Here is a 22,620-nt window from a genome sequence, read left to right as displayed (position 1 = left end):
AAATAGACAAATTAGCCAGATATCATGACATACACCTATAGTCCCAGCTATTAAGGAGGCTGAGGCAGGAGGATCAGTTGAGCCTGGGAATTTAAAGTGGCAGTGAGTTCTGATGACACCACTGCACTCTAGCTCAAGTGACAGAGAGAGACTCCATCTCAGAAAAAGGAAAAAAAAAGAACAGAGCCCAAAGGTGATCTGTGTTTCTGGCAGCTCTGGGCCCATTGCTCACTGCACACTGTGCTGAGTGTCTCTGGTTCCCCTGTTGTCATTGCAGGAAAGCTGCGCTCCAGGTCAGCATGAATGATGGCCTCTCTTTCATCTCCAGTTCTGTCATCATCACCACCACACACTGTGTAAGTCATAACCTTTTCCTTTACTAAAGACCTCATTGTTATTGTCATCCACATTGTTTAAGCACCAACCCTATCCAGATGTATTCCCAGAAAACTGTTCAGTTCTTCATTCTGGCACTGTAATACCAGCCACAGGCTGGACAGAGGTGTGCTTTACCCTGGAGTATATCAGAAATGTCTGTGGGCTGGGTGTGGTGGCTCATGCTTATAATCCTAGCACTCTGGGAGGTCGAGGCAGAAGGGTCACCTGAGGTCAGGAGTTTAAGACTGGCCTGAGCAAGAATGAGACCCTATCTCTATTAATAATAGGAAAATTAGTCAGGTGTTATGATGGTTGCCTATAGTCTCAGCTGTTTGGGAGGCTGAGGCAAGAGGATCCCTTGAACCCAGAAGTTTGAGGTTGCTGTGAGCAAAGCTGATGTCACAGCACTCTAGCCTGGGCAACAGAGTCTGTCTCAAAAAAAAAAAGAAAGAAAAACCTATTTTGAGTCCTCCTGATTCCCCATTTCTGTGGTTGGTGGGGGAGACCTGAACTCACAGATGGGAAGGTGGGCTGTGTCTGTGCAGTGGTCAAGGTAGATGGCTAAACGAATGGACCTAAGAGACTGAACAGAAAGGGACTGGACAGCCTATACAGAAAGTGTGTCTCTGGGAGTTTTTCTCCAAAGGGATGCAGGAAAATGGGCATTGGCTGGAGGAGCATGTGGGGTGTATAGCAGGCCTTTTATTAAAGATGGGAGAAATTGCAACTTGCTTATATGATTGTGGAAATAATCCAGGAGAGAAGAAAATGGGTGAAGCAGGAGGAGAGGAAGGAGCCCTTGGGATAAAAATGAGAGGAAGGAATGGGCACTGTGCTCTCTCCGCCAGCTCCTCAGATGTTCCTTCTCTGGATCCTTCATGTCAGGCAGTTTTCATTTCTGGCTAAACATAAAATCACCTGGAGAGCTTTTTTAAAAAGATGGATGCCCTGGCCTCATGCCAGACTGATTGAACCTGAAACCCTGGCATGAACTGTGGCTTTGGTGGTTCGGGACCTCCTGGGAGCTTGTGGTGCGCAGCTATGACTGAGGACCCTTCAGCCAGTGCAGTTGCTCCTGCCCAGGGTCAGCATCTCAGAGCCCAGCTGGGCAGGGGGCAGTCAGAGCTTACTTAGTTCGTGCAAAGATTTCAGCCTCTAACATGAACATTTCCAAAATAATCCTTGTCTGAATATTCCATTTCTTTAACAAAATTAACTTTTTCCATTAGCTCATGCTAGAAACTAATGTGATGCGCCTGATCACAGGGCTTAGGAAGTTACTCTGGGCACTTCCTGGCTGGCCTTTGGAAGATATATTGTTAGAAACTCTCAGTAATTAGGGCTGTGTCCTTAATCACAGGTGAACAAGTGGTAGCAAGCATGTGTTGAAGCCAGAGGAGGTAAGAATGAGTCATCCCACGTGAACCAGAAAGCCCATCTTTCTTCTCACTATTCTTACCACCAATCTTCATCCTGTGTTAGGAGCAAAGCAATTTTCTTAAAAACAGGGTAAGACAGTGTAATGGGCACGGATGATGGAAATGTTTTACTTGACCAACGCGAAAGACTAGGGTTGCCACAGAGAAGTGTCACCCCTGAGAAATGCCCGTGTCTCAGGCCTTAGGTCTACCCTCAAATCTGGAGGCCTGAGAGGGACACCACCAAATTTGAAAACTGTATGCAAAATTTCTTTAAGTGTACCCTGCCTGATTCGTTTGGAAATTGACACTTTTGGAACCTACCAACCTGCAGGAAATGATCAAAATATCCCAAATCTTACAACTCCATTCCAGATTCTTCTCAGCTTTTGAGTGATCCAGCAGTTTGGATCTGTATTTCTCATTATGTCTGACCATACCACAGAGAAGCAGCTGCTGCCCTTGAGACCACAAGGACAGGGAAGTGGGGAGGGAAAGCGTCTCAGGAATAAACCCGTGATATGGCACATACAGGGCTACATAGTCCTGCCCTTTAAGGAAAGAAGAAAGGGTGACCTTACCAATATATTTATTGCAAAATCAAAAGAATTCCCAGAAAAGCCCACTGCATCTTCCTGACTCACTCCAGCTGCCACTTACATCTCTTATCTCCCTCATCTGAACACGTGCCACTAAATTCTGTCTTCAGTGGACCCTTAATCAAAACCACCTCAAAAGATAATGCACTCTTCCATTTTCACTTGAGAATGTGGTAGTGGTCTCCAACAAAATTATAACAAGCCTGAGATTTGAGATCCAAGTTCTTTCATTCACATATTCAACAAATATTCATTATCACAGTATGCTGGGCACCACTCAGGGTGCTTGGGGTGCAGCAGAGGATACAATGGAATCAGTGCTCTGTGTGGTGAAGGGAGAAGCAGACAAGGAATCATAAACACAATAAATAAGTTACATGCTATGTTAAAGGGTCACACGTGCTACGGGAAAAAAAGAGCGAAGTCAGAGGGCTTAGTACGACTTGGGTGTGTGGTTCCAGTTGTGAATATAGAGTAGTAGCTACACTAAGCAGGTGGTGTTTGGGTAGAGACCTGCATAGTGAGGAAGTTAACCATGAGGCAGTGGGAAGGCAGGCAAGGGTGAAGCATTCCAAACCCAGAGCAGTAACCCTGAGGCCGGAGTCCCCCTCATGCTCATGGAAGAGAGGGAAGGCCTGTAATGGAGCATGAATGGGATTGCAGCCAGCAGGAAGATACTGGGGGATGGAGCAGGCAGCCTTGGCTTTTGAACAGAGTAATTACATGAGCTGATTTGCATTTGAGAGCTCACTCAGCCTATGGGGGGATAAGGGGACCAGGAAGGAAGTAGTGTGACCAGTTAGAAGCGTTATATCAGTATTTCTGGACGAAGATGATGGCGGCTTGAATCAGGAGGTGGAAATGGAGATAGAGAGCAGTGGTCAGAGTGGGATTATACATATTTTGAAAGTAGAGATAACCAATTTCCCAAAGCCTTGAATGTGGCCTTGAGAGGAGAAGAATCAAAAATGGCTCAAAGTTTTGGCCCCAAGAAACTGAAAGGATGGAGTTCCCATCAGCTGGCAGACAGGAGGAGGACCACAGGAGGAAGGAGAGATTTGGGGAAGAGTAAGAAAATCAGGAAATCAGTTTTGCTGTTTGCTAATTGAATCACTTTGGTCGAGTTCATGTTTCAGTTTCCTAATCCATAAAACCAAGAGAAGTAGCAGGTTTGTGAACAGTAAGTGGAATGATACATGTAAAGTGCTTGGCAGAAGCCCTGGCAGGTGGTAAGTGCTAGATAAATGTTAGCTGTTTATGATAGAAGATAGTCAACATTTTTAAACTAATTGGAGATTCTTCCTAGAGAGCTGTCTACTTGATTCAGAGTCCCATTGCAATATAGGGGCTCTTCTGAAATAAGATGTGTCCCTGGGAGTACATGTTTGTCACTCAGCCAAGCCCAAGTGATTGAAAGAGGGCAGACAAGATGGCCAGAATCATCCAGAAAAGGGACATGTCTGTATTCAGACCTAAAACTCCAATCCCCTCCAGGTCCTATACAGAAGCTCATGTTAAAGACTAAAACCAGTGCTGGGCAAAATAGAGACGCAGGTGGAGTGTGTGGTCATCCAGAATATGAAGTAAGGTCTTGGAGTCGCATTGTGTCTTGGGAGGCTGGTTTGGAAGACAAGGTTTTTAGATCAGATGTGATCTCTTGGGGCTGAGTAAAGGGTTAGTCTTGTCAGTGCCAGTCACAGCCTGCCCAGTCCATCACCTGGAACCAAAAATAATTCTAAAATATGTAGTTGAGACTTTTCTTTTCTCACTTTATTTGGTGCCCATTTGGACAACAGTGTCACAAGTTTTCAAGACTGCAATGAATAACCGTTGCCCCAGCCAGAAGTAGAAATTCCATGAAGTTTTACGGGAAAGAGATGTTTTTCCATCCAAGAGCTAAAAGATTCCTATACAAATGGTAAACTTTGTTGAGCTCCGTGACTATAGAAAATGGTCAGACATCCAGCGTCCTCTCTCACCAGCGCATTTAAATTCACCCACCTCTGCATTCTTCACTGGCCTCCCTTTTCTTCTCCAACCACTAGCCAAAGGTTGAAAAAAAAAAAAAAATCACTAATCTGGTGCTTCTTTAAAGGAAGTTTCAAAAAGAGGTTTGTCCTTCAAAAACAAAGCAAGCAAATTTTAGAACCATTAAAACTTTTCATGAAGAATGTCTCCTTGTACATAAATACTTTAAAATTCTATTCATGAAGAGTGTCTCCTTTTACATAAGTAATTTAAAATTCTATTATTTCCCACCCAAAATTTACAAAAATTCAAGAATCATTTATGCGTTTCATGAACTCCTCCTGGGTTTCGAAGTTCCTTAAGGAGCTTAAAATCCACTTGGAGAAAGAGTCCAACAAGCATGTAGGAGAGTATGTGATGGAGAATAAGATTGTACAAGAGAAGGGAACAAGGTTCCCAGAGAAGGAAAGGATGAGTGACGCCAGGAAGAGTCAAGAGAGCTTCATGAAGGAGATAATAACCAAGTGGTGATTTGAAAAATGATTTTGGCTCGGCACCTATAGCCCAAATGGCTGAGGCGCCAGCCACATACACCAGAGCTGGTGGGTTCAAAACTGGCCCAGCCTGCCAAATAATGACAACTACAACTAAAAAATAGTCAGGCATTGTGGCGGGTGCCTGTAGTCCCAGCTACTTGGGAGGCTGAGGCAAGAGAATCCCTTAAACCCAAGAGTTGGAGGTTGCTGTGAGCTATGATGCTATGGCACTCTACCCAGAGCAATAGCTCGAGGCTCTGTCTCAAAAAAAAAGAAAAGAAAAGAAAAATGATGATTTTTGGTGAAGACACGAGAAGAAGCCATATCCTAAAGAGAAACCAACCTGAGAAAGGCCTAGATATGCCTCTGAGCATAGTTTGTTCATGGTCTGTCCCAGAAATGTGGCTTTGTTGTTTTGTTTTGTTTTTTTCTTCCCATTTTGTTTTGGTGCCTTTGGATTGGGGGCCATTCCTCAAGTTGCCAACTATCCTCCTAAGACGTACATTCTACAACCTTGATCTTGATTACCCAGTGTGTGGCACTAGACCCAGCTGATGCTGCCCTGTTAACTGATCAGGATGTGATTTGCATTGGGTGCCAGGTGGGAAAATCACAATTTTTTGAAAAAGGAAAAGAGACCTAAAGTTAGATGTGAGGCTCTTAAAATCAATACCAAGTAAATAGCAAGCCCTGTCTTTCCATGCTCATTTATATGAAAAACAGTCTGGCTACAAGGGGCAGCAAGATTTAATAAATTTGAGAGGACTGAGGTCATATTACTGTTCAGAGAAATTCTTTTGAATGAAAATAAAAGCTCAGTAAACCCAGACTTGAAATCATCAAGGCCAGAGCAACTGCTTTATAATTGTGGAGGAATTAAGAATGTAGCATATTGAGTCAAAAAGCCTAATTTCACATCACAGTGCCTCCATCATCTAGGATGATCTTGGGCAAGCTAACCATGGGCCTGTGTCAGAACCCGTCCTGAATGGTTGTATTAAAGGTCAGAGGTAACATACACAAGGGACTTGACCTACATCATAGTCAGACAGTGACAGCTGTCTGTTTATTCACTGCCCTCAGTGTCTGATCTTGCCAAGTAAAGGTCTAATGCCCTGTCCCATTTAAGATTTGCAATATATGTCCTATGGTTAATAAACAGACTATTTTCCCCTGGTTAAGAAGCACGCTCCCTTTTGAATCCATGATAATCCTGAACTTTAGGAACAGGTTGGAAAAACTTTTGAAGATGTTGCCTGCAGAATAACTAAAGAAAAAAACACAAGTAATCAGATCTGGTGATAAGTCAAACAACGTTGAGTTGCAGTTTGCCTCTTTGCTACTTTTGAAAAAAGTTTTTCAATATGTGAATCAAGCAAATAGTTGCATGAGGGTAATATTTAGACTACTTGGACACGCAAATTAAAGCAAGTATTTGGTAAAGTTGATTTATTATTACCACATAGAAAATTCATAGTATCACTAAATTATTCTATCATGCCAAGCATACTTTGGAAGCATTTTAGCAGAGCAGGCACATTTTGTACAGATGAAATCTGCAACCTCAGGAAAGGTTGCACTACAGACTGGATTCTTCAGTGTCCCCAGAAAGTGGCCATGACTTGCTGTGGTTTGGAGTATGGTTTGATTTTTGTGGGGATGAACATGGGCCAACTTATTTCCCACAGATTTTTAACCATTTTATCCTTTAGATTTTCATGAATTTAAACATTTTTCTCCAAAGTAGTGGTATTTTTCTATAAATATTTGTTTTGAGAAAGAAAAAGAGAGAGGGACCTTCTGTGCAAAGGACAACCTCCACCTCTCCACTACAGAGAATTAGGTGATCCAAATGTCAACAGTGCTATGGCTGAAAAACTCTATTAAGAATTAGAATTGGGGTGGGGGGGCAGGATTTTACATCTTAATAAACTTGCCAGATAAATCTTAAACACACAGGATTCTTACTTAACACTAATTTGTCCACCAAGCTTTAAAGAAAAAAGTGAAACCATAGTTAAAATCTGTTTAAGAAAAATGAGTTATTCTTTTGTTTTACTCATAATCCCATTCATTTAAGAATCCCAAGATTTTAAATTCAAAACCCATCCTGTATGTTGCTCCTTTTGGGCCCTTTTTCCTGATATAATGATAGGAATTTGCCTAAAAGAATAAATTTAGCCCAATATGACCAGTTTATGGAACTTTTCACATTTGTGTTGCTGGACAAAGACGGTAGAATTTTCTCTCCTTTCAATATTCCAAGTTGTGTCTTCATTTCCTCCTCTCACACCAAGGTCTGGTGAGCCACAGACTCATTATTTCAGGAGGAAGGAACCCAGTTAGCATCAGTATTGTTTTCAACACTTCTTGGCTTCTGATGTGTCTGTCACAAGCAGGTGGGCCTCTGGCTGCCCTAGAGAGGTGGGTCATAACTTTAGAAATAGCTGGCAACTTGGTATAAGGAAAACAGAGTGTGTTTCATTGTAGTTACTCAGTAAATGACTGATGGTTGAGTGCATGAATGACAGTACCCCTGATGGGAGAGGAAAGGAGCCAGAAGGAGGTAGGACTGATTAGAATAGGGGACTCTGGGCTGACTAGAGGGTAGTCTCCCAAAGAGTATGGCCAATGATCCAATCTTCATATACAAAAAGCTTAAACATAATTTAAGAAGTATAAAAACTGCCAGGTGAGAAACGACGAGTCACATTCCCAGGAAGGGAAATAGTCAAAGACTGCTTGATGAGAATACCGGTTCCACAAGGAGCAAACCCCCCCACTGGCATTGTAGACCTGGGGGAAAGGTCTAGAAATAGCCCACTCAACTGGATCAAGATTCAGGGAAGACTCTCTAGTCTGTGAGGGTCTGAGGCACAAGGCTAGAAGCTAGACAGAATATAGAGACTGGTAGACTTGAGGTCACTACAGAAAAGCTATAACTCAGGGAGCACTGGCATGGCCTGAGCTCACCCTGGAATACCAGAAACTTGGGCTACAGGAGTTCAGCTAATCTGGACACTGCCAGCCACAGCTGAGGTTGCACAGTCTGCCTTGGTGAGCGCTGGCTCAGAGGGTGATGTGCTGGAGCCCAGAGAGGGAGGCTGCAGTGGCTGTGGGTACGAGGATGCAGAGGAGGGCAGCAACCACCCCAGCACTGGGTGCAGAGTTCTGCCCCCAGCAACATCCTGGGTCCCTTTTCTAACTCAGTTCAACTCTGTTAACCAGTTACTTTAAATTAACATGAAAATACAAATCTAGGCTGGTTTTGTAGTCAATGCAGCTGTCTAGGTAAACAGACAGCTGGTATGGCTACTCTTGCCAAAATCTCTTGAATTTAGCCAGCCTGGTAGGGAGTGAATCCAGTAGCCTGTGCTGAGTGGCAATCTCGCCTTCCAACATAATAAAAAATTATTGCACACTTTTTAGAGAAAGTAGAAATCAGAGAAGACTTTTTTCCTTGTATTTCTTTTCTAAGGTCAGCGGTCTATCAGCTGTCTACTGCTGTCTACAGCTACCTATTTTGATTGATGGACCATAAGCATGTCGGTTTCTTTATTAAGGAAAGAGGTATAAGGATGGGGCTGCTGGTGGCAAATGAGGCCAAAGACATGATAACCACTAGGACCAATGTGTATTAAATCAGTACTGTGGACAAAATTTGAGGGCCCTCCACAGGTCTATAGCATAATTGTTAAGGGAGTATATATATACTCCAGGAGGTAAACACTATTTAGTTTGGGGTAAAAATGGCCAACATAACAAAGATACCTGTCAAGTCCTTGTCTGTTCCAAAGACTCATGAGCCTTTGGGTAAGGTGACTGACACAAGCATGGCCCACTTTGAGCAGTGTCCACTTAATGAGCCTGGTGGATTACTTCCCAGGGACCCAAGAAGGCTTTTCATCCCTTCCTGCAAAAGGGAGCTAGGCAAATCATTCTAAATTCATTTGTAACATAGAGGCAGCTCATGATTAGCTCAGCCCCAAAACTCTATCCCATGAGTGTCTTTTCCCCAACCAGACCCTCCCCAGATTGTTTCTCAATAGAGGGAAACAACTTCAGAAGAAGATAAAGCCCTTCCAAACAACCAATTCAAGAGGGCAAGACCATGGACCACACCCTGCCTTTCTCTTCTCTATGGGTTCTTTCATCACCAAAACATTATTCTACTTCCTTGCCCCTCTCCACTCTTTCAGTGGCACATAACCTAGAAGAGAGTAAGTCAAGGCTAGGTTGGAGAGAAGTTAGGAGACTGACTCTGAAGAGGGTTTGAATGACAGAACATGGAGTATGGCCCATGAAAAACCATTCAAAGCAAACACAAACCATTATTTTAGAAAGATTAATCCAGCATGTGTGTGCTTCAACATATTAACTAAAACAAAATGGCATTAATTTGGATCTCACTGATATATAAGTTTGGTCATTTGGAAAAGAAATAGTCACTAGTTTACTTCTTCATTATTTGAGCTAAAGAAATGTAGAACCAAGAGTAACCAATCCCCAGCAGGAGGGCTACAAGAGAATCATTAGAGCCTTCTAACTCAGCCCTTGAAAACGGATGGCCTTTTATGACTTTGTTATTGCTGTGATTGTAGGTGAGCGTCCTTTGAAATATGTGACCTAACAAAACATGGGAAAGACTTAATTAGAGAGGAAAATGGGAACGAGCATGGGCTTTGGGATCAGATCAGTTATATGAGATCCTGGTTCTGCCACTTACTGAGGATGTAACTTTAAACTGAGATAGTATACTTGATAGCTGGCATGAGACCTGGTACACAGGAAATGCCCAGCATTGATTTTCTTGCACTGGTGTCATGGTCTCTATAAGAATTTGCACAGTGATGTGGTTTCCAAAGACTCTGACTTCCAATTGCGTTAATGGAAGTACGGTATCTGAAACGAAGGAGGTGATGGGACCTCTCAACTTGGTGTTCAGCGCCAAGGACATGTCAAGGGAGAGCCTGGAGAAACTGAATGTGGGGAACATTACCAAATATGGTATATTACATAGAATATGAAGTTGGGGCTCTTTATATTCTAGAATATTCTAGAAACTAGAATTCTATATTCTAGAAACTGAATGTGAGAAACATTACCAAATATGGTATATTACATAGAATATAAAGTTGGAGCCATATTTATCAGGGAGACAACATTCAAAGGGCTATTCTGAAAAAGGTCACCTGGACCCTTGATTTTTAATTCTCCAGATTATTGCATAGATCTAAGGGGTAGATTAGAATAGACTGAGAAACAGTTTCTGGTTTAGTTTTTAAAACATCCTTCTAATTGGCTGCTTATGAGCTCCCTATTATGGTTGTATCAAGCACAGGCAACATGACAGCTTGGCAGAAATATGTAAATACCATTTATGCACCAGGTAGGGGACTGGACTAGAAAAGCTTTCAGTCTCCTTCTAATGCTGAGAGTCTGTAATTGTAGACCTAAAGGTATGTTAGTAAAGGAGTAAGGTAAACATTATCAGCCCTACATAGTCTAACAAATGAGTTTGGCTTTTACATTTTGAAAATAAATGTGCGAGATCTTTGTTGATGATACTGGAGACAGTTTCCCTTGGAGCAATTCAGATTAGGGCCAACCTCCACCTAATACCAGGGAGATCATATTTCAGAACAGAGTGCTTAAAACTCCTCCTGGGAATAATCTGTTTTCAAGTAACCTCAATACACACCCTTTAATTTACAAACAATTGATCCACCAGTCACAAATCAATCTCCTCTATTTATTAACCAGTCTCAGTAGACCTGTGTGTGATTTTAAGGTATTTTTTACAATGGCCTGGTATTTTTTGCTATTATTATTTTTAAAAGATGGCCTGTGGTTTTACATACTGTTTTAGAAAGGGCAAAAGACCACAGGAATATCAGAATGCAGAACTCAGATCTCAAATATTGTTCATGAACTGAAGTAAAAGCAGTTTGCCAACATCTCTATTTTGATAACCCTGTATGCATAAAAATATCTTTTAAAATATGTTTTGGAGAATTCATGCAGATTTGTTTTTCTTGGATGTTTGAGCAATTGGCTTTCAATATTTTTAAATCTAAGTATTTTAAAAAGTGTTTGCCTAAGTTTAAAATTTCCCTGTTTTGAGAGTAAATGAGAAAAAAATATTTTTCTGAATCTATGTTTTAGAAAACTCTGAGATAAGCATGTAGTAAGATGGTAGAAAGAAAAGTAAATCCAAATAATCCATAAGCAAAATAATGTAATAGACCAGACTCAGCAGTTAAAAAACAGATTGATACTGTGTTTTTTCACTTTCCAACTGTTGGCAATGTATGATGAAAGCTACAGTCAACAAAACGTAAGGACACAGAAAGGCTGAAAATTAGTATGAAAATGTACTTTTTAGTACATTTTTTAAAAATAAAAGTGTGCTTAAAAAGGAGTAGATATTCTCTGTTGGATGCAGATTTCCTATAAACAGAAAGCCATTCCCCCAAAAGGGAAAGACTAGAGTTCTCATTTTCCACTGTGAATGGAGGTGAGTATGGAGAGGGAGTATGAAAAAGTATGAAAAAAGTTTTATCAGGCAAATACCAAAAGAAAGCAATTATAGCTATATTAATATGAAAAAAAAGCATTGTCAGTGTAAAGATGACCATTACATAATGTTGAAAGGAATAGTTAGCTTAGAAGCTATTATAATTCTAATCTGCACTGAGTAACATCCTCAGTGCATAAAACAAAAACTGACAGAATTGCAAAGAGAAATTGACAAATCCACCATGACAGATTTATGTACAATTCTCTCAGTAACCAATAGATCAAGCATCCAAAAGATTTAATAAAATATAAATGATTTGAGTAATGCAGTTAATCATAATCTAATGGATACACAATAAGGCTCCAGCATAACTTTCTAAACAGGGTCCAAAAATTGTTGTTTGCAGAAAATGGAATTGGAGGATTATGCAATTACAGGATTAATGACAAAAATATCATATTTCAGGCCAGGCATGGTGGTTTATGGTCTGGGAGACCAAGGTTGGTGAATTATTTGAGCTCAGGAGTTCAAGACCAGCTTGAGCAAGAATGAGACACTTTCTCTACTAAAAATAGAAAAATTAGCTGAGAATGGCAGCACATGCCTATAGTCTTACCTACTTGGGAGTCTAAGAGAGGAAGATCACTTGAGTCCAGGAGTTTGAGGTTGCTGGATGCTATGATGCCAGTGCACTCCAGCCTAGTGACAGAATGAGAGTCTGTCTAAAAAAAAAAAAGATCATATTTCATCAATTCTAAGACACATTTTTACATTTTGATGTCTCTCAAATTGGGATGTTTCAGATCCCAATAATGTAAAAATACATTATTGATGATTTAATGGACAGTGTCTTTCCCTATTAGCTCATAAAATAGTGAGGTATCCTACAGAGGATGCAGATGAAATTCAATGAACTATTTTCCATCTGTCTTTACTGTACCAAAAGTAAAGATAATGAAACATATGCTGGACAAAACTAATCTGTTACTCCCTCTCCACCATCCACCTCCATTCACAGTGGAAAATGAGAACTCTAGTCTTTCCCTTTTGGGGAATGGCTTACTATTTATAGGAAATCTGCATCCAACAGAGAATATCTATTCCTTTTTAAACACACTTTCATTTTTTTAAAATGTACTAAAAAAAAAGCCATAAGCCAAGTCGCAACAAATTTCAAAAAATGAATATCATATATATCATATTCTGAAAACAAGAAAGAAAGAGAGGAGGGAGGAAGGAAAGAGAAAGAGAGAAAGGAAGATTAAAAACCAAAATTTCCAATCAGTTTTGAAAATCTCATATACTTGGACTCGGCGCCTACAGCTCAAGTGGCTAAGGTGCCAGCCACGTACACCAGAGCTGGTGGGTTCAAATCCAGCCCAGGCCTGCCAAACAACAATGACAACTACAACCAAAAAAAAAAGGAAAGAAAATCTCATATACTTGAAATTTCAATGTACATCCAGATCATTTAAGAGTCAAAGTAAAATCATAATGCAAATTAGAAAATATTTAGAATTGATCAGTTAATGAAGATGTCACATATCAAAACTTGAAATGCAGCTCAAGTGGTTCTTAGAGGAAAATTTATAGTCTTAAAGTGTTTATATAAGGAAAAAATAAAAGTTATAAGTCAATTAGCCAAACATGGAACTCAGAAGGTTAGAGAACAGAGTAAACCCCTCTAAAACATAGGACAAAAATAATAAAGTAAGAACAGTGTAAAGAACAAGATAGAGAAGTATCAAAGAAAACTATTAGTTGGGCATAGAGAAGGTGAGAAAGAGAAAACAGACATGTACCCAAAAGACACTGTGTTGGTGCTGGTCTGCCTGGATGGGAAGATGAGCTAAACTCACTGTTGTCACAGGTTCAGGAAGTGCTGGAATTAAAACCATTGACCATGAGCTCTAAGAAATACACACTACTGAGTTCACCTTTCAGCTACTCCTAAGTCTCTCTTCCTGGGAAAGCCTTTGCACACAAAATGGATGTCACAAAATATTGTACAATGTTTACATGTTACTATTCTCCATCCATGCCACCAACTAAAATTTACCAAATTACCTAAACCTCCCATTTAATCTTGCAAACCCATTACTGGGCATCTATCCAGAAGGGGGAAAAAAAAACCATTTTATTATAAAGACACTTGTACTAGGCTGTTTATTACAGCTCAATTTACAATAACTAAAATGTGGAAACAGCCTAAATGCCCCTCAACACAGCAATGGATTGGCAAGCTGTGGTATATGTATACCATGGAATACTATTTAGCCATTAAAAAAACAGAGATTTTGCAGCATTTGTATTAACCTGGATGAAGGTGGAACACATTATTCTTAGTGAAGCATCATAGGCATGGAGAAGCATGAGTCCTATGTATTAAACTTTGATATGAGGACATTAATAACACAGTGTGAGTGGGGGAAGGGGAGAGCAGACAGAGATAGAAGGAGGGAGGGGGTGGGGGGAAGGAAAAGGAAAAGAAATAAAATAGTGACTAATTCTCACACAAATTGGATTTAATTTTGACCAAAGTACATTATTTGAACAATAATTTTTAATTCAACTTGTTAATATGTTATTTAGGATAGTGCATCCTCATTCATAAGTGAAATATGTTTGTAATTTCCCTTTATAATAATATATTTTTTCCAATTTTAATATCAGGTATATCCAGATGAAATAGAATGAATTTGAAGTATTTCTTCTTTTTTTATTATCTATAAGATTTGGCATGATCTGTTTTCTGAAATTATCTTCTATTTTTATTTTTAAATATTAGTTATTTTTTGAGACTTTGGAAAAAAATAAAAATTAAATAGAAAAAAAAATTGCATTTCCTGAACAATAAGGGATGGTGAGCATAAAATTTACCAAATTACTATGAAATCCTCAATTTGCAAAGTAAATGTAAGCAAAGTAACAGTAAGCCAGTGAGGATGAACACTTCATCCCTATAGTGTTCTCTGGTCGTTGTTTTGGGGAGCTTTTGGTTTGTTTGTTTTTGAAGTTCACGGTTCTACTGTTTCTGGTCGCTCACTTCTTGGTATTACACGTGTTTTCCAGTCTAGATATTCCTCACTTCACTTTCTAACTTGACAGTCTAAGCTTCTGGGTGTCTGGATATCACATAACCAAGATTACATAAATTATTTATAAAATAAGAATTTCTAGTCTGTGAATAAGAATTTAGAGAAGTGTATGCCCTGAGTGCATAAGATTTATCAAATGACCAATCTGTCCCCTATCCCTATTCCTGGGTTATTAGGGCTATTCCAGATGCTTTAGTCTTTGGGGTTGAGCATTCTAGATTAGGGAATCCATTCAAGAGAGACACAGCGTAGATCTAGGAAGAAGTGCATGATTTAAAGAGTATCTAAGAAGTTACTGGGAAGGAAGAGATAAAGAGAAAGAAGGAAGAGGAGAAATAGGAGAGGGAAAAAGAGAGGAAAGAGGACAGATTACAGTTTGGGAACTAGGACCAAAAAGCAGAGAAAACCTGAGATCTTCTTTCTATCAACACTAGAGTAATTGCCAATTCTTAAGTGGTCCAAACAGGCAAAATCAGTGGACTGGGTTATTCTAAAATGGGAGGAGACTCAGCCTGACCCAGTTCATATTGTTCTAGTTGGTAATCTACGGTCACATTGCACCAACTCACAAGTTGTCCTGGGATCCTTACGTGAATTTTCTAGTGAAGATAGTATTTGGGACTAACATGATTTGTATTGTTTACAATCCCCCAGAGCAGGCAAACTCTTCCCTTAATACTCCGCAGAGTGACAAAAGCATAAAAATACCTTTCCTTTTGCAAAGCAGCCCTCTCCTGGCCTATTTGTTAGGACACCAAGGAAGTTCAAAAGTCAATCACTTAATCAGTTTCTCCCTAGAAGAGCCAGTGTCACAAGTAATGCATAACTAGCATTCCTTTGGTGTTACCATGGCTGTTAGAACAGATGTTAGTTTAGTCAGTGCCCAAAGCAGTGGGCTTAATGTTTTGTTTCTTTTTTTATAAACATTAAAAAGCACTTGAGTAAGTGACAACTAAAATATTCCTGGGTTTCTTTTCCAATCAACTCAGTATCCGGAAAACTGCTTCATTTGCAAGCCAAGAAAGTATGAAAGGTACAACTAAATCAACTTTATTTTGCTTGCATTACTCAAATTCACGGACTTAGAAAGGTTTCTATAAAGCTCAAGGTTCTCGAGATTGTATATGAAAGGTGCAAACTCAGCCAAAATAAAAATCTGTAACATGCTGCTTCTAATAGAGTTTGACATGGCAGCCCTGAGTGACCCCTACTACTGGCCTTAAAATTTGTGAATATCCAGATCCTTAAAGATGTTTGATCATGATTCTGTATTTCACACCTCCAAACTCTTAAATAAAATTGTGTCCATTTCTACAGAAGTGCCTTTGATGACATTCCATCTTCCTTTGGAATGCCTTTTCTTCCTTCCACCTGTCCAGTCTCATGGTGGCTGCAAGGACTGCCAAGTGCTGTGTGGGGCTGGGCCAGGGTGCCTCCCTGGCCTCTTAGACTCCCTCTACTCGAGCCCAAGCACTGTGGTGTGCAGCATCTTTTAGAGTTTAACTCTATGTGACCTGTGCTGCTCTCTGAGTCCTGAGAATCAGTACTGACTTTCTAACTGGACTGGGACAGCCTTTTTCAGGATCAGAAGCTGACTTTGGTCATCTTTCTGTGCCTGTTACTGCTGAGCACATGTTAGAAACCCAACAAAAAATGTTTTATTGGTTTCTCGATCCCTTTTATTCAGTTTAACAAGATTGGTTGAAGGAACTGATCGTCATGGTCACCACTAGTAAGAATCTCTCTTTGTGAGGCACCAACCACACCCACCTTTCCTGGTTCATAATATAGAACAACAGCCAACAGTATATGGTATACAGTAGGTGATGTTTACTTACAAATAATAGGTAATAATGATGCTGACATACAAGGGATGATGAATAATCTCAATTGAGCATAACATTAGATAAATACCTTCATTAAAGATAAGACAAATTATTATACTTACTATATTTAATAGAACAAAAAAAAGAAAACAAGAAATTAGCCTTTCTCTTCCAGTGTCAATATTTGAACATTACTAAGTACCTTCTCTGTAATCCTATTTCAACAGCCCACTCACAAGAATGAAGGCATTCTGAGAACTAACAACTACATCTTGACTGTATTATTCTCTGAGACTGGTTTTCATTAACATTCTCCGTGCATTTTAAGGAGAGAAAGGAAAGTGCTGAATGAATCCAAGATTTACTTCTTATAAATCTTGGATTCATAAGTAACATGAAATGTTGTTATTGGGTCAGAGTACTGCAAGGAGTACTGCAAGAGTGTCCTTCCATGATAAGGACCTCAAAGCTTGAGTTTGTAGAAATTAGGCCTCCATCTACCCCTTAATTGCATATTAATTATGACTTATCTAAGTCCTTCTGGCATTATTCATATAAGGCATAAATTGATAAGATTTATAGCAAACTAGAATTTACACATGCAAATAATTTCTACTCCTTCAAAGCATTTACCTTGGAAAACCATTATGCTTTCTCCAAAAACACTCTTCCAACTATTTTCTGCACTCATGCTTTGGAATGGCCATAACTTTGAAGGTATTTGAATATCTTTAGTAGGGGAATAAGGCAACATCAGTTTGGTGACTGGTGCATTACCAAGCTAGGGACCTCCTTAGGTCCTTAGTGAACAGCAAAGCATGACTAAGAGGCTATAAGATTTCTTCTTGTGGCCTGTAAATTGGTGTTGGAAACAGTTCTAAGGGAGGTGTTTCAGAACTGCTTTGAGCAGTGGCTGCATCACTGAAAGGAGTCTTCACCTCCAAAACTGCTTGTTTGGAAGGAATTAGATTCATATGGATGTGGGAGTTCTGTTATATCCATTCACTGTGCAAACAGCCACACTGCTTTGTAGTCATGATTTTTAAAAAGAGCTCCACAAAGGCTTAGGTAATTCTTACTTAGCATTTTTTCTATGTTGCCCCACTTCTTGGGTTAAGAAATCTAAAATCCTCGGTGTCCATAATTGTATTGCCATTGCTAGCCAAATTACCACTCAGGTAGCAAGAATGAGTCTTGATGCTTCATTATGTTGCCCTTATTAAAGTTTGAGCAACTTTGATGAAGGCTATCATATATACCATTGGTAAATCCACTTAGTTTGCCCTTTCTTTGACACTAGGATGGCAATCTTAGGGGTTTGGGTTTTGTAGCCTGGGACCACCCAGTAATACCATATCTCCAGTCACAGTTAGAATGAGGCCGTTCACAGGAATCAAATTCATTTACCACGCCTGGGCATATCACCAGGAACTTGGTCTGGCCTGGAAACAAGGGAAAATGGAAGGGAAGGTCACACTTACTAAAGGATGACCATGGGCCAGGATGTCGATATACCTTGTCAGTAATCATGGAGTGAACCCCAGGAAGTAGGAATTATCTTATTTTCACTTATGTACGGAAAAGGAAGGTCAAGAGAGCTTATGTGACTCATCCAAAGCCTACATACTAGTAAGTGGAAGTGCTAGGATTTGAATCATCTTTTTCTGATTCCAAAGCTCAAGATCTTTGCAGGGAGGGTAGTACAGCTCTGCCCAGGGACAGGGGTATAGAGGGGGAAGTAGGCAGCCTCCAGTGCCATTTCCACCACCCACTAGCTATTGAAGACATTAGCTGGCTATGTTCTCCATTCTCTCAATCTAAGAAACAGGTGAATGGCTAGGTATTAAGTAATTTCTATGTTTGAAACACTGCACTATATTTTAAAAGTACAAAGATGAGGAAGTATATCAGTGTTATAGTTCAGTGGCAGAGGCAAGAATGTAATGCTATAATTTCTATAACATATAGTAGATCCTAAGATAGAGACAGAAATAGGATAAAATAAGAGCACAAATTCAGAGTTCAGTGGTATCTAAATGATCTGTGTTTCCCACTTAAGTACAAGATCTGTGATTACAAAAACCATGCCATCTTTTATGCCGCTGTTCTCCATGCTTGAGGAGGGCCCAGCACATTGTAGGGGTTCAATGAATGTGTTAGGTATGCATGAATCAAGTGGTGCCTGAGCTAAGACTTAAAAGCCAAGCAATAAAAGTTAGAAAGTATGTCTCAGGAAGAAGAGAACATGAGAGAAGAGCAGGGTGTGTACAGGGAACTACGCTAAACCATGCGGTTTACTTCTGTCAAAGCACAAAATGTGAGGAGGGTGATGGCGAAAGAGGAGTCTAGAGAAATAAGAGAGGCCTTGTGTGGACTTAGGACCCCAAATTTTGTACCTAGGGGTCTGCCCTTTAAAGGATTCCAGGGATTTGATGGGCCACCTGAAATCGTGATCAAAAATTTTCTGAGCTAAAAAAAAAATTTTTTTCTGAGCTTGTGTGAAATGTGAATGTGTATTTTCATGAGGATCACTTTCAGCAAATTCTCAAATATTAGGAACACTGAAGAGCTATTAAAAAGTTCATGGGCAGACAAAGCCATCAGAATATCACTTTAGACAAATGGCTTTAACTACAGTATAGAGGATGGAATTCCTGGTGGTAATTATTGGTAGTGGAGAAACCAGTAAAGAGATTAACTGCAGCTGTCCAAAAAAGAAATAATGAGATTCTAAACCTGATCAGTATTGGAGACGGAGTCGATGGAGGGACCTGAGAAGTATGTAGGCCAAAGGAGTGTGAGGAGCATGACGTACTGCTGGCGGGTATGATATTAGGGAAGGGAGAGAGGGAGGAAAAGAAGCCTGAGATTGGCTTCCAGGTCCCAGCTTGGGTTGATACGTGCCTCTACATGACAGGAGATTGGGCGGCTTCTGAGGGGAAACTGTGAGCTCAGTATGAACAGTTGATTTTGAGGCATCAATGAGACTAACAGGAGAGTTGAATTGCCCTGAATATGACCCTGAAGCTGGGGAGAGAGATGAGCTAAAGATAAAGGTTGAAGTCATCAATACCTAGATGAGGGATTAAACTCCAGAAGGAGATGAGACAGCCCATGGAGAGCATTTAGAAGAAAACCAGCAACGGACAAGAATGGCTCCCTGGCTTGCACAACATAGTGAATGTACTTTAATGCCACTGAATTATACACTTAAAAAAAATGGTTAAAATAGGGGCAGTGCCTGTGGCTCAAAGGAGTAGGGCCCTGGCCCCATATACCGGAGGTGGCGGGTTCAAACCCAGCCTTGGCCAAAAATGCAAAAAAAAAAATTGTTAAAATAGGACATATATTTCCATAATTTTTAGAAGTTGGAAGGGAAAGGATAGCTCTCTAGGGCATGCTGACATTTAAGAGGCTGCATACAAGGAACAGCCCATGAGGAAGACGGACAGGAATAGTCAAAGGTAAGAAGGGGAGAGGGAGAATACTGCTGCAGCTGTGGGGGGGGGGGCTGGAGAGGATGGATTTTCAATAAAATGAAGGGCAGAGTGGGCAGATGAGTTAGATAATGGCTAAGGGGCCTACCAAAAATAACAAGAACATATATGCTCTGGGAGAAAGAGTCTAGCCCATCCAGAACTTCTCAGCAGCAATAAAATGACTTAAATGTCATCTTTCAAAATAAAACCTGCCCAACCTCTGCCAGTTTTGTCTGGGCAGGAAACAGAGCTGCTGCTGCTTCAGATGGTTCTAAATTCCACTTCAGAGCCCTGGAATGTGATGCCTTGGAGGCACCAGCCTAAGCCCCTCCCTGTGCTCCTGGAGGAAGACAGCCAAGATGGAGGGAAGCCCTCCAGCCCCCAACCCCCTGACTGTGCTCTGACTCTGCTCTGTCTCTGCCATCGGGAGCAGAGCAAAGCCAACATGTTCGTAGCCCCTTGATCTGCCCATTTCCCTCTCACCAGGATGGTCTCTTTGGAATTTAGAACAAGCAGATTGCTCAGAAGTCACAAAGTCAATATATTAGAGCAGCCTCCACTAAAGGGTCTCTTTTCCTTGAAGTCTTTCCAACAGTGCTTCAAAGACACCCTCACTCTGTACTAGAGGAAGGGGAGAGAGGATGGAGGGAGGAGGAGAGGAGAAAGGAGGGCAGGCCACTGGGGAACCTCACGTCATCAAGTCATCAGCCACGTCCCCGGGTGCCCTGGGAGGGGAGAATCCAGGGAAACAGCACTGCCAGCGTTCAAGAAGCACTAATGGATCCTCGGCTATTTTCCTGTCACATTCTTGGCAGAGATTGGCTAATATGTCTTCAGTATGGCAGAATAAACCTTGCTACTTCATTCTTTCATGTTAAATGTTTACAAGATAGCCTAACCTTGTGAAGGCCTGTGTGTATCTTCAGTGGCTTTAGGAATTCAGTGTTGACACTCAAATCTGCATGACCTAGCAAACCCCTGGCTCTCTGTTAATAAATTGACTCTTCTGTGGTTGTCAAAATGTAATTATTACAATTACCAAGACCCTTTATTAATTTATTCTCTAAATGTAATTTTTACAACTACCAGGACTCACGCTGGGGTTAGTTAAAAGAAAGAGATATTGGGAGGTCCCTGTGGGAGGGGCAATAAAGCATGCCTCTTTCCTGCCTTGATTGTGAACCAACAGAAATGAGGCCAGAAAGGGGTACATGAAAGCTTTAGGATTGATTGCTTTTGTTACTGTGAGTTGGAGACTTTAGCTGAGTGTGGCAGCAAATGGTCTGGAAACTGGAGCTCAGAATTAAATAGATTTACCAGCATCGTCATAGGCATGGGAGGGCGTCCAGGAAGGATGTGCAGCCAGGAGCAGAGTTACACAGAGTTGATTAGTTTAAGCATTAAGGGCCCTCATTTGAACAGGCCTTCTAAGGCCCTGGGAGGGATCCTTATAATTTTGCATTTGTATTTTTACATTCTCTTTCTTAAAGAGCCTCCCTCCCCAAAATTGTATATGTGGCAGGCCTCACAAAACTTGCTTGCATGGAATGGCAGAGAACACACCTGCCCCCTGTGGGCACACACTCCCAAGAAACGTGTTCATTCTGATCTTTCCTTAGTTACTGAATGAGTGAAGGGGAAGACACAGTCCTGGAGTTATACACACAGTCCACATCACAGAATTCAGGGACATCAGGAGTGGGGAAGACACATTCCCTCTTTACAATACAGAAGGGGACATCAGGGCTGGGGAAGACACATTCCCTCTTTACAATACAGAAGGGGACATCAGGGCTGGGGAAGACACATTCCCTCTTAAACTAACACAACTTTCCAAGCCCCAAATGGAGCACGAGTTGTTGGCTACATAATAACCCCATGCTATGGGTATTAGGCAGAAGCCTGACATTAGCCCAACAGAGAATTCTGCAAGTTCCTTTACATTGACTTCCCCCCAGTTCCTCTCCATTCTGTCCTCCCTTCACTGTGGCAACGCACAAAACAAAACAGAAAGGAGCAGCAGTGTTTCTTGCTCTGTGGGCCAGAGGCCTGGTTCTGTCCTATTATAGTAGAAACAAGCCAGGCAAGGTACCTCTCTCCCACCCCATGCCATGCATTAGAAATTCAAAATTACCTACATTCCACCGACCAAGTAAGAGATGTTTTCATTATTCAAGTTTCCTAATCTATGTTTTTGAGAACAATGCCTCCTTGTTTTAAAAGAGATGTCCTGATTTCGTGATCTGGGAACAGTAGGAATTAAAGAAAGCCATGATGCAGAGATTTGGCCATTCAAACCAGGCAGCCTTCAGGGAATGTTGTTCGTAATAAAGAATGATCAGCCAGAGGAAGGAGTGGGGCTGAGGCCTCCTGCCCTCCATTAAATGTTACCTGTCTGCACACTTAACGGCAGGCCTCTCTGTGTGAAGGTTGGGAGGGCTTAAAAGTATTCATGTAGGATCCCCCAAGTGGAAAAAGCACCCCTACAGTTTCTTGCCTGACTACACACTTCCTCTCAGATCTAATCACTCACCTGAGAGCTCCCACCAAAATTTTTTAAATTAAAAGGCCATGTTGATTTTTTTGTACTTTATTTCCATTTTTTAAATAATAAAACTTTAATTTATTGTATGTTTAGGCTGTTGGAAAATAACAGTGGTAAGACTCAATCTCTGACTGTTTATCTGCTGCTTTTTTACCTCTAAAATCTCTTTCAAAGGTTTGTGGTGAAATGTATGCAGGGGCTGCCCAGATACAGAGAGTTTGCTAGGAAGGTCAGCTTCTGTTCTCACTTGAGT

General features: G+C 40.8%; 1 protein-coding gene across 1 annotated transcript in view; it reads left to right on the top strand.

Annotated features, from left to right (window-relative positions):
- Positions 1–22,620, top strand: part of ANTXR1 (anthrax toxin receptor 1) — a 241,927-nt gene that overhangs the window by 107,274 nt on the left and 112,033 nt on the right. The window contains exon 12 of the mRNA XM_023515283.1: positions 278–356. Coding sequence (XP_023371051.1) covers positions 278–356 — 79 coding nt within the window. The remainder of the gene's footprint in view (positions 1–277; positions 357–22,620) is intronic.

The sequence above is a fragment of the Otolemur garnettii genome, unplaced genomic scaffold, assembly GCF_000181295.1.
Source record: "Otolemur garnettii isolate 467f Iridium unplaced genomic scaffold, OtoGar3 scaffold00068, whole genome shotgun sequence".
In the NCBI taxonomy this organism is placed as follows: domain Eukaryota; kingdom Metazoa; phylum Chordata; class Mammalia; order Primates; family Galagidae; genus Otolemur; species Otolemur garnettii.
Note: the sequence above shows the minus strand (reverse complement) of the source record. Positions and strands in the feature narration are given on the sequence as shown.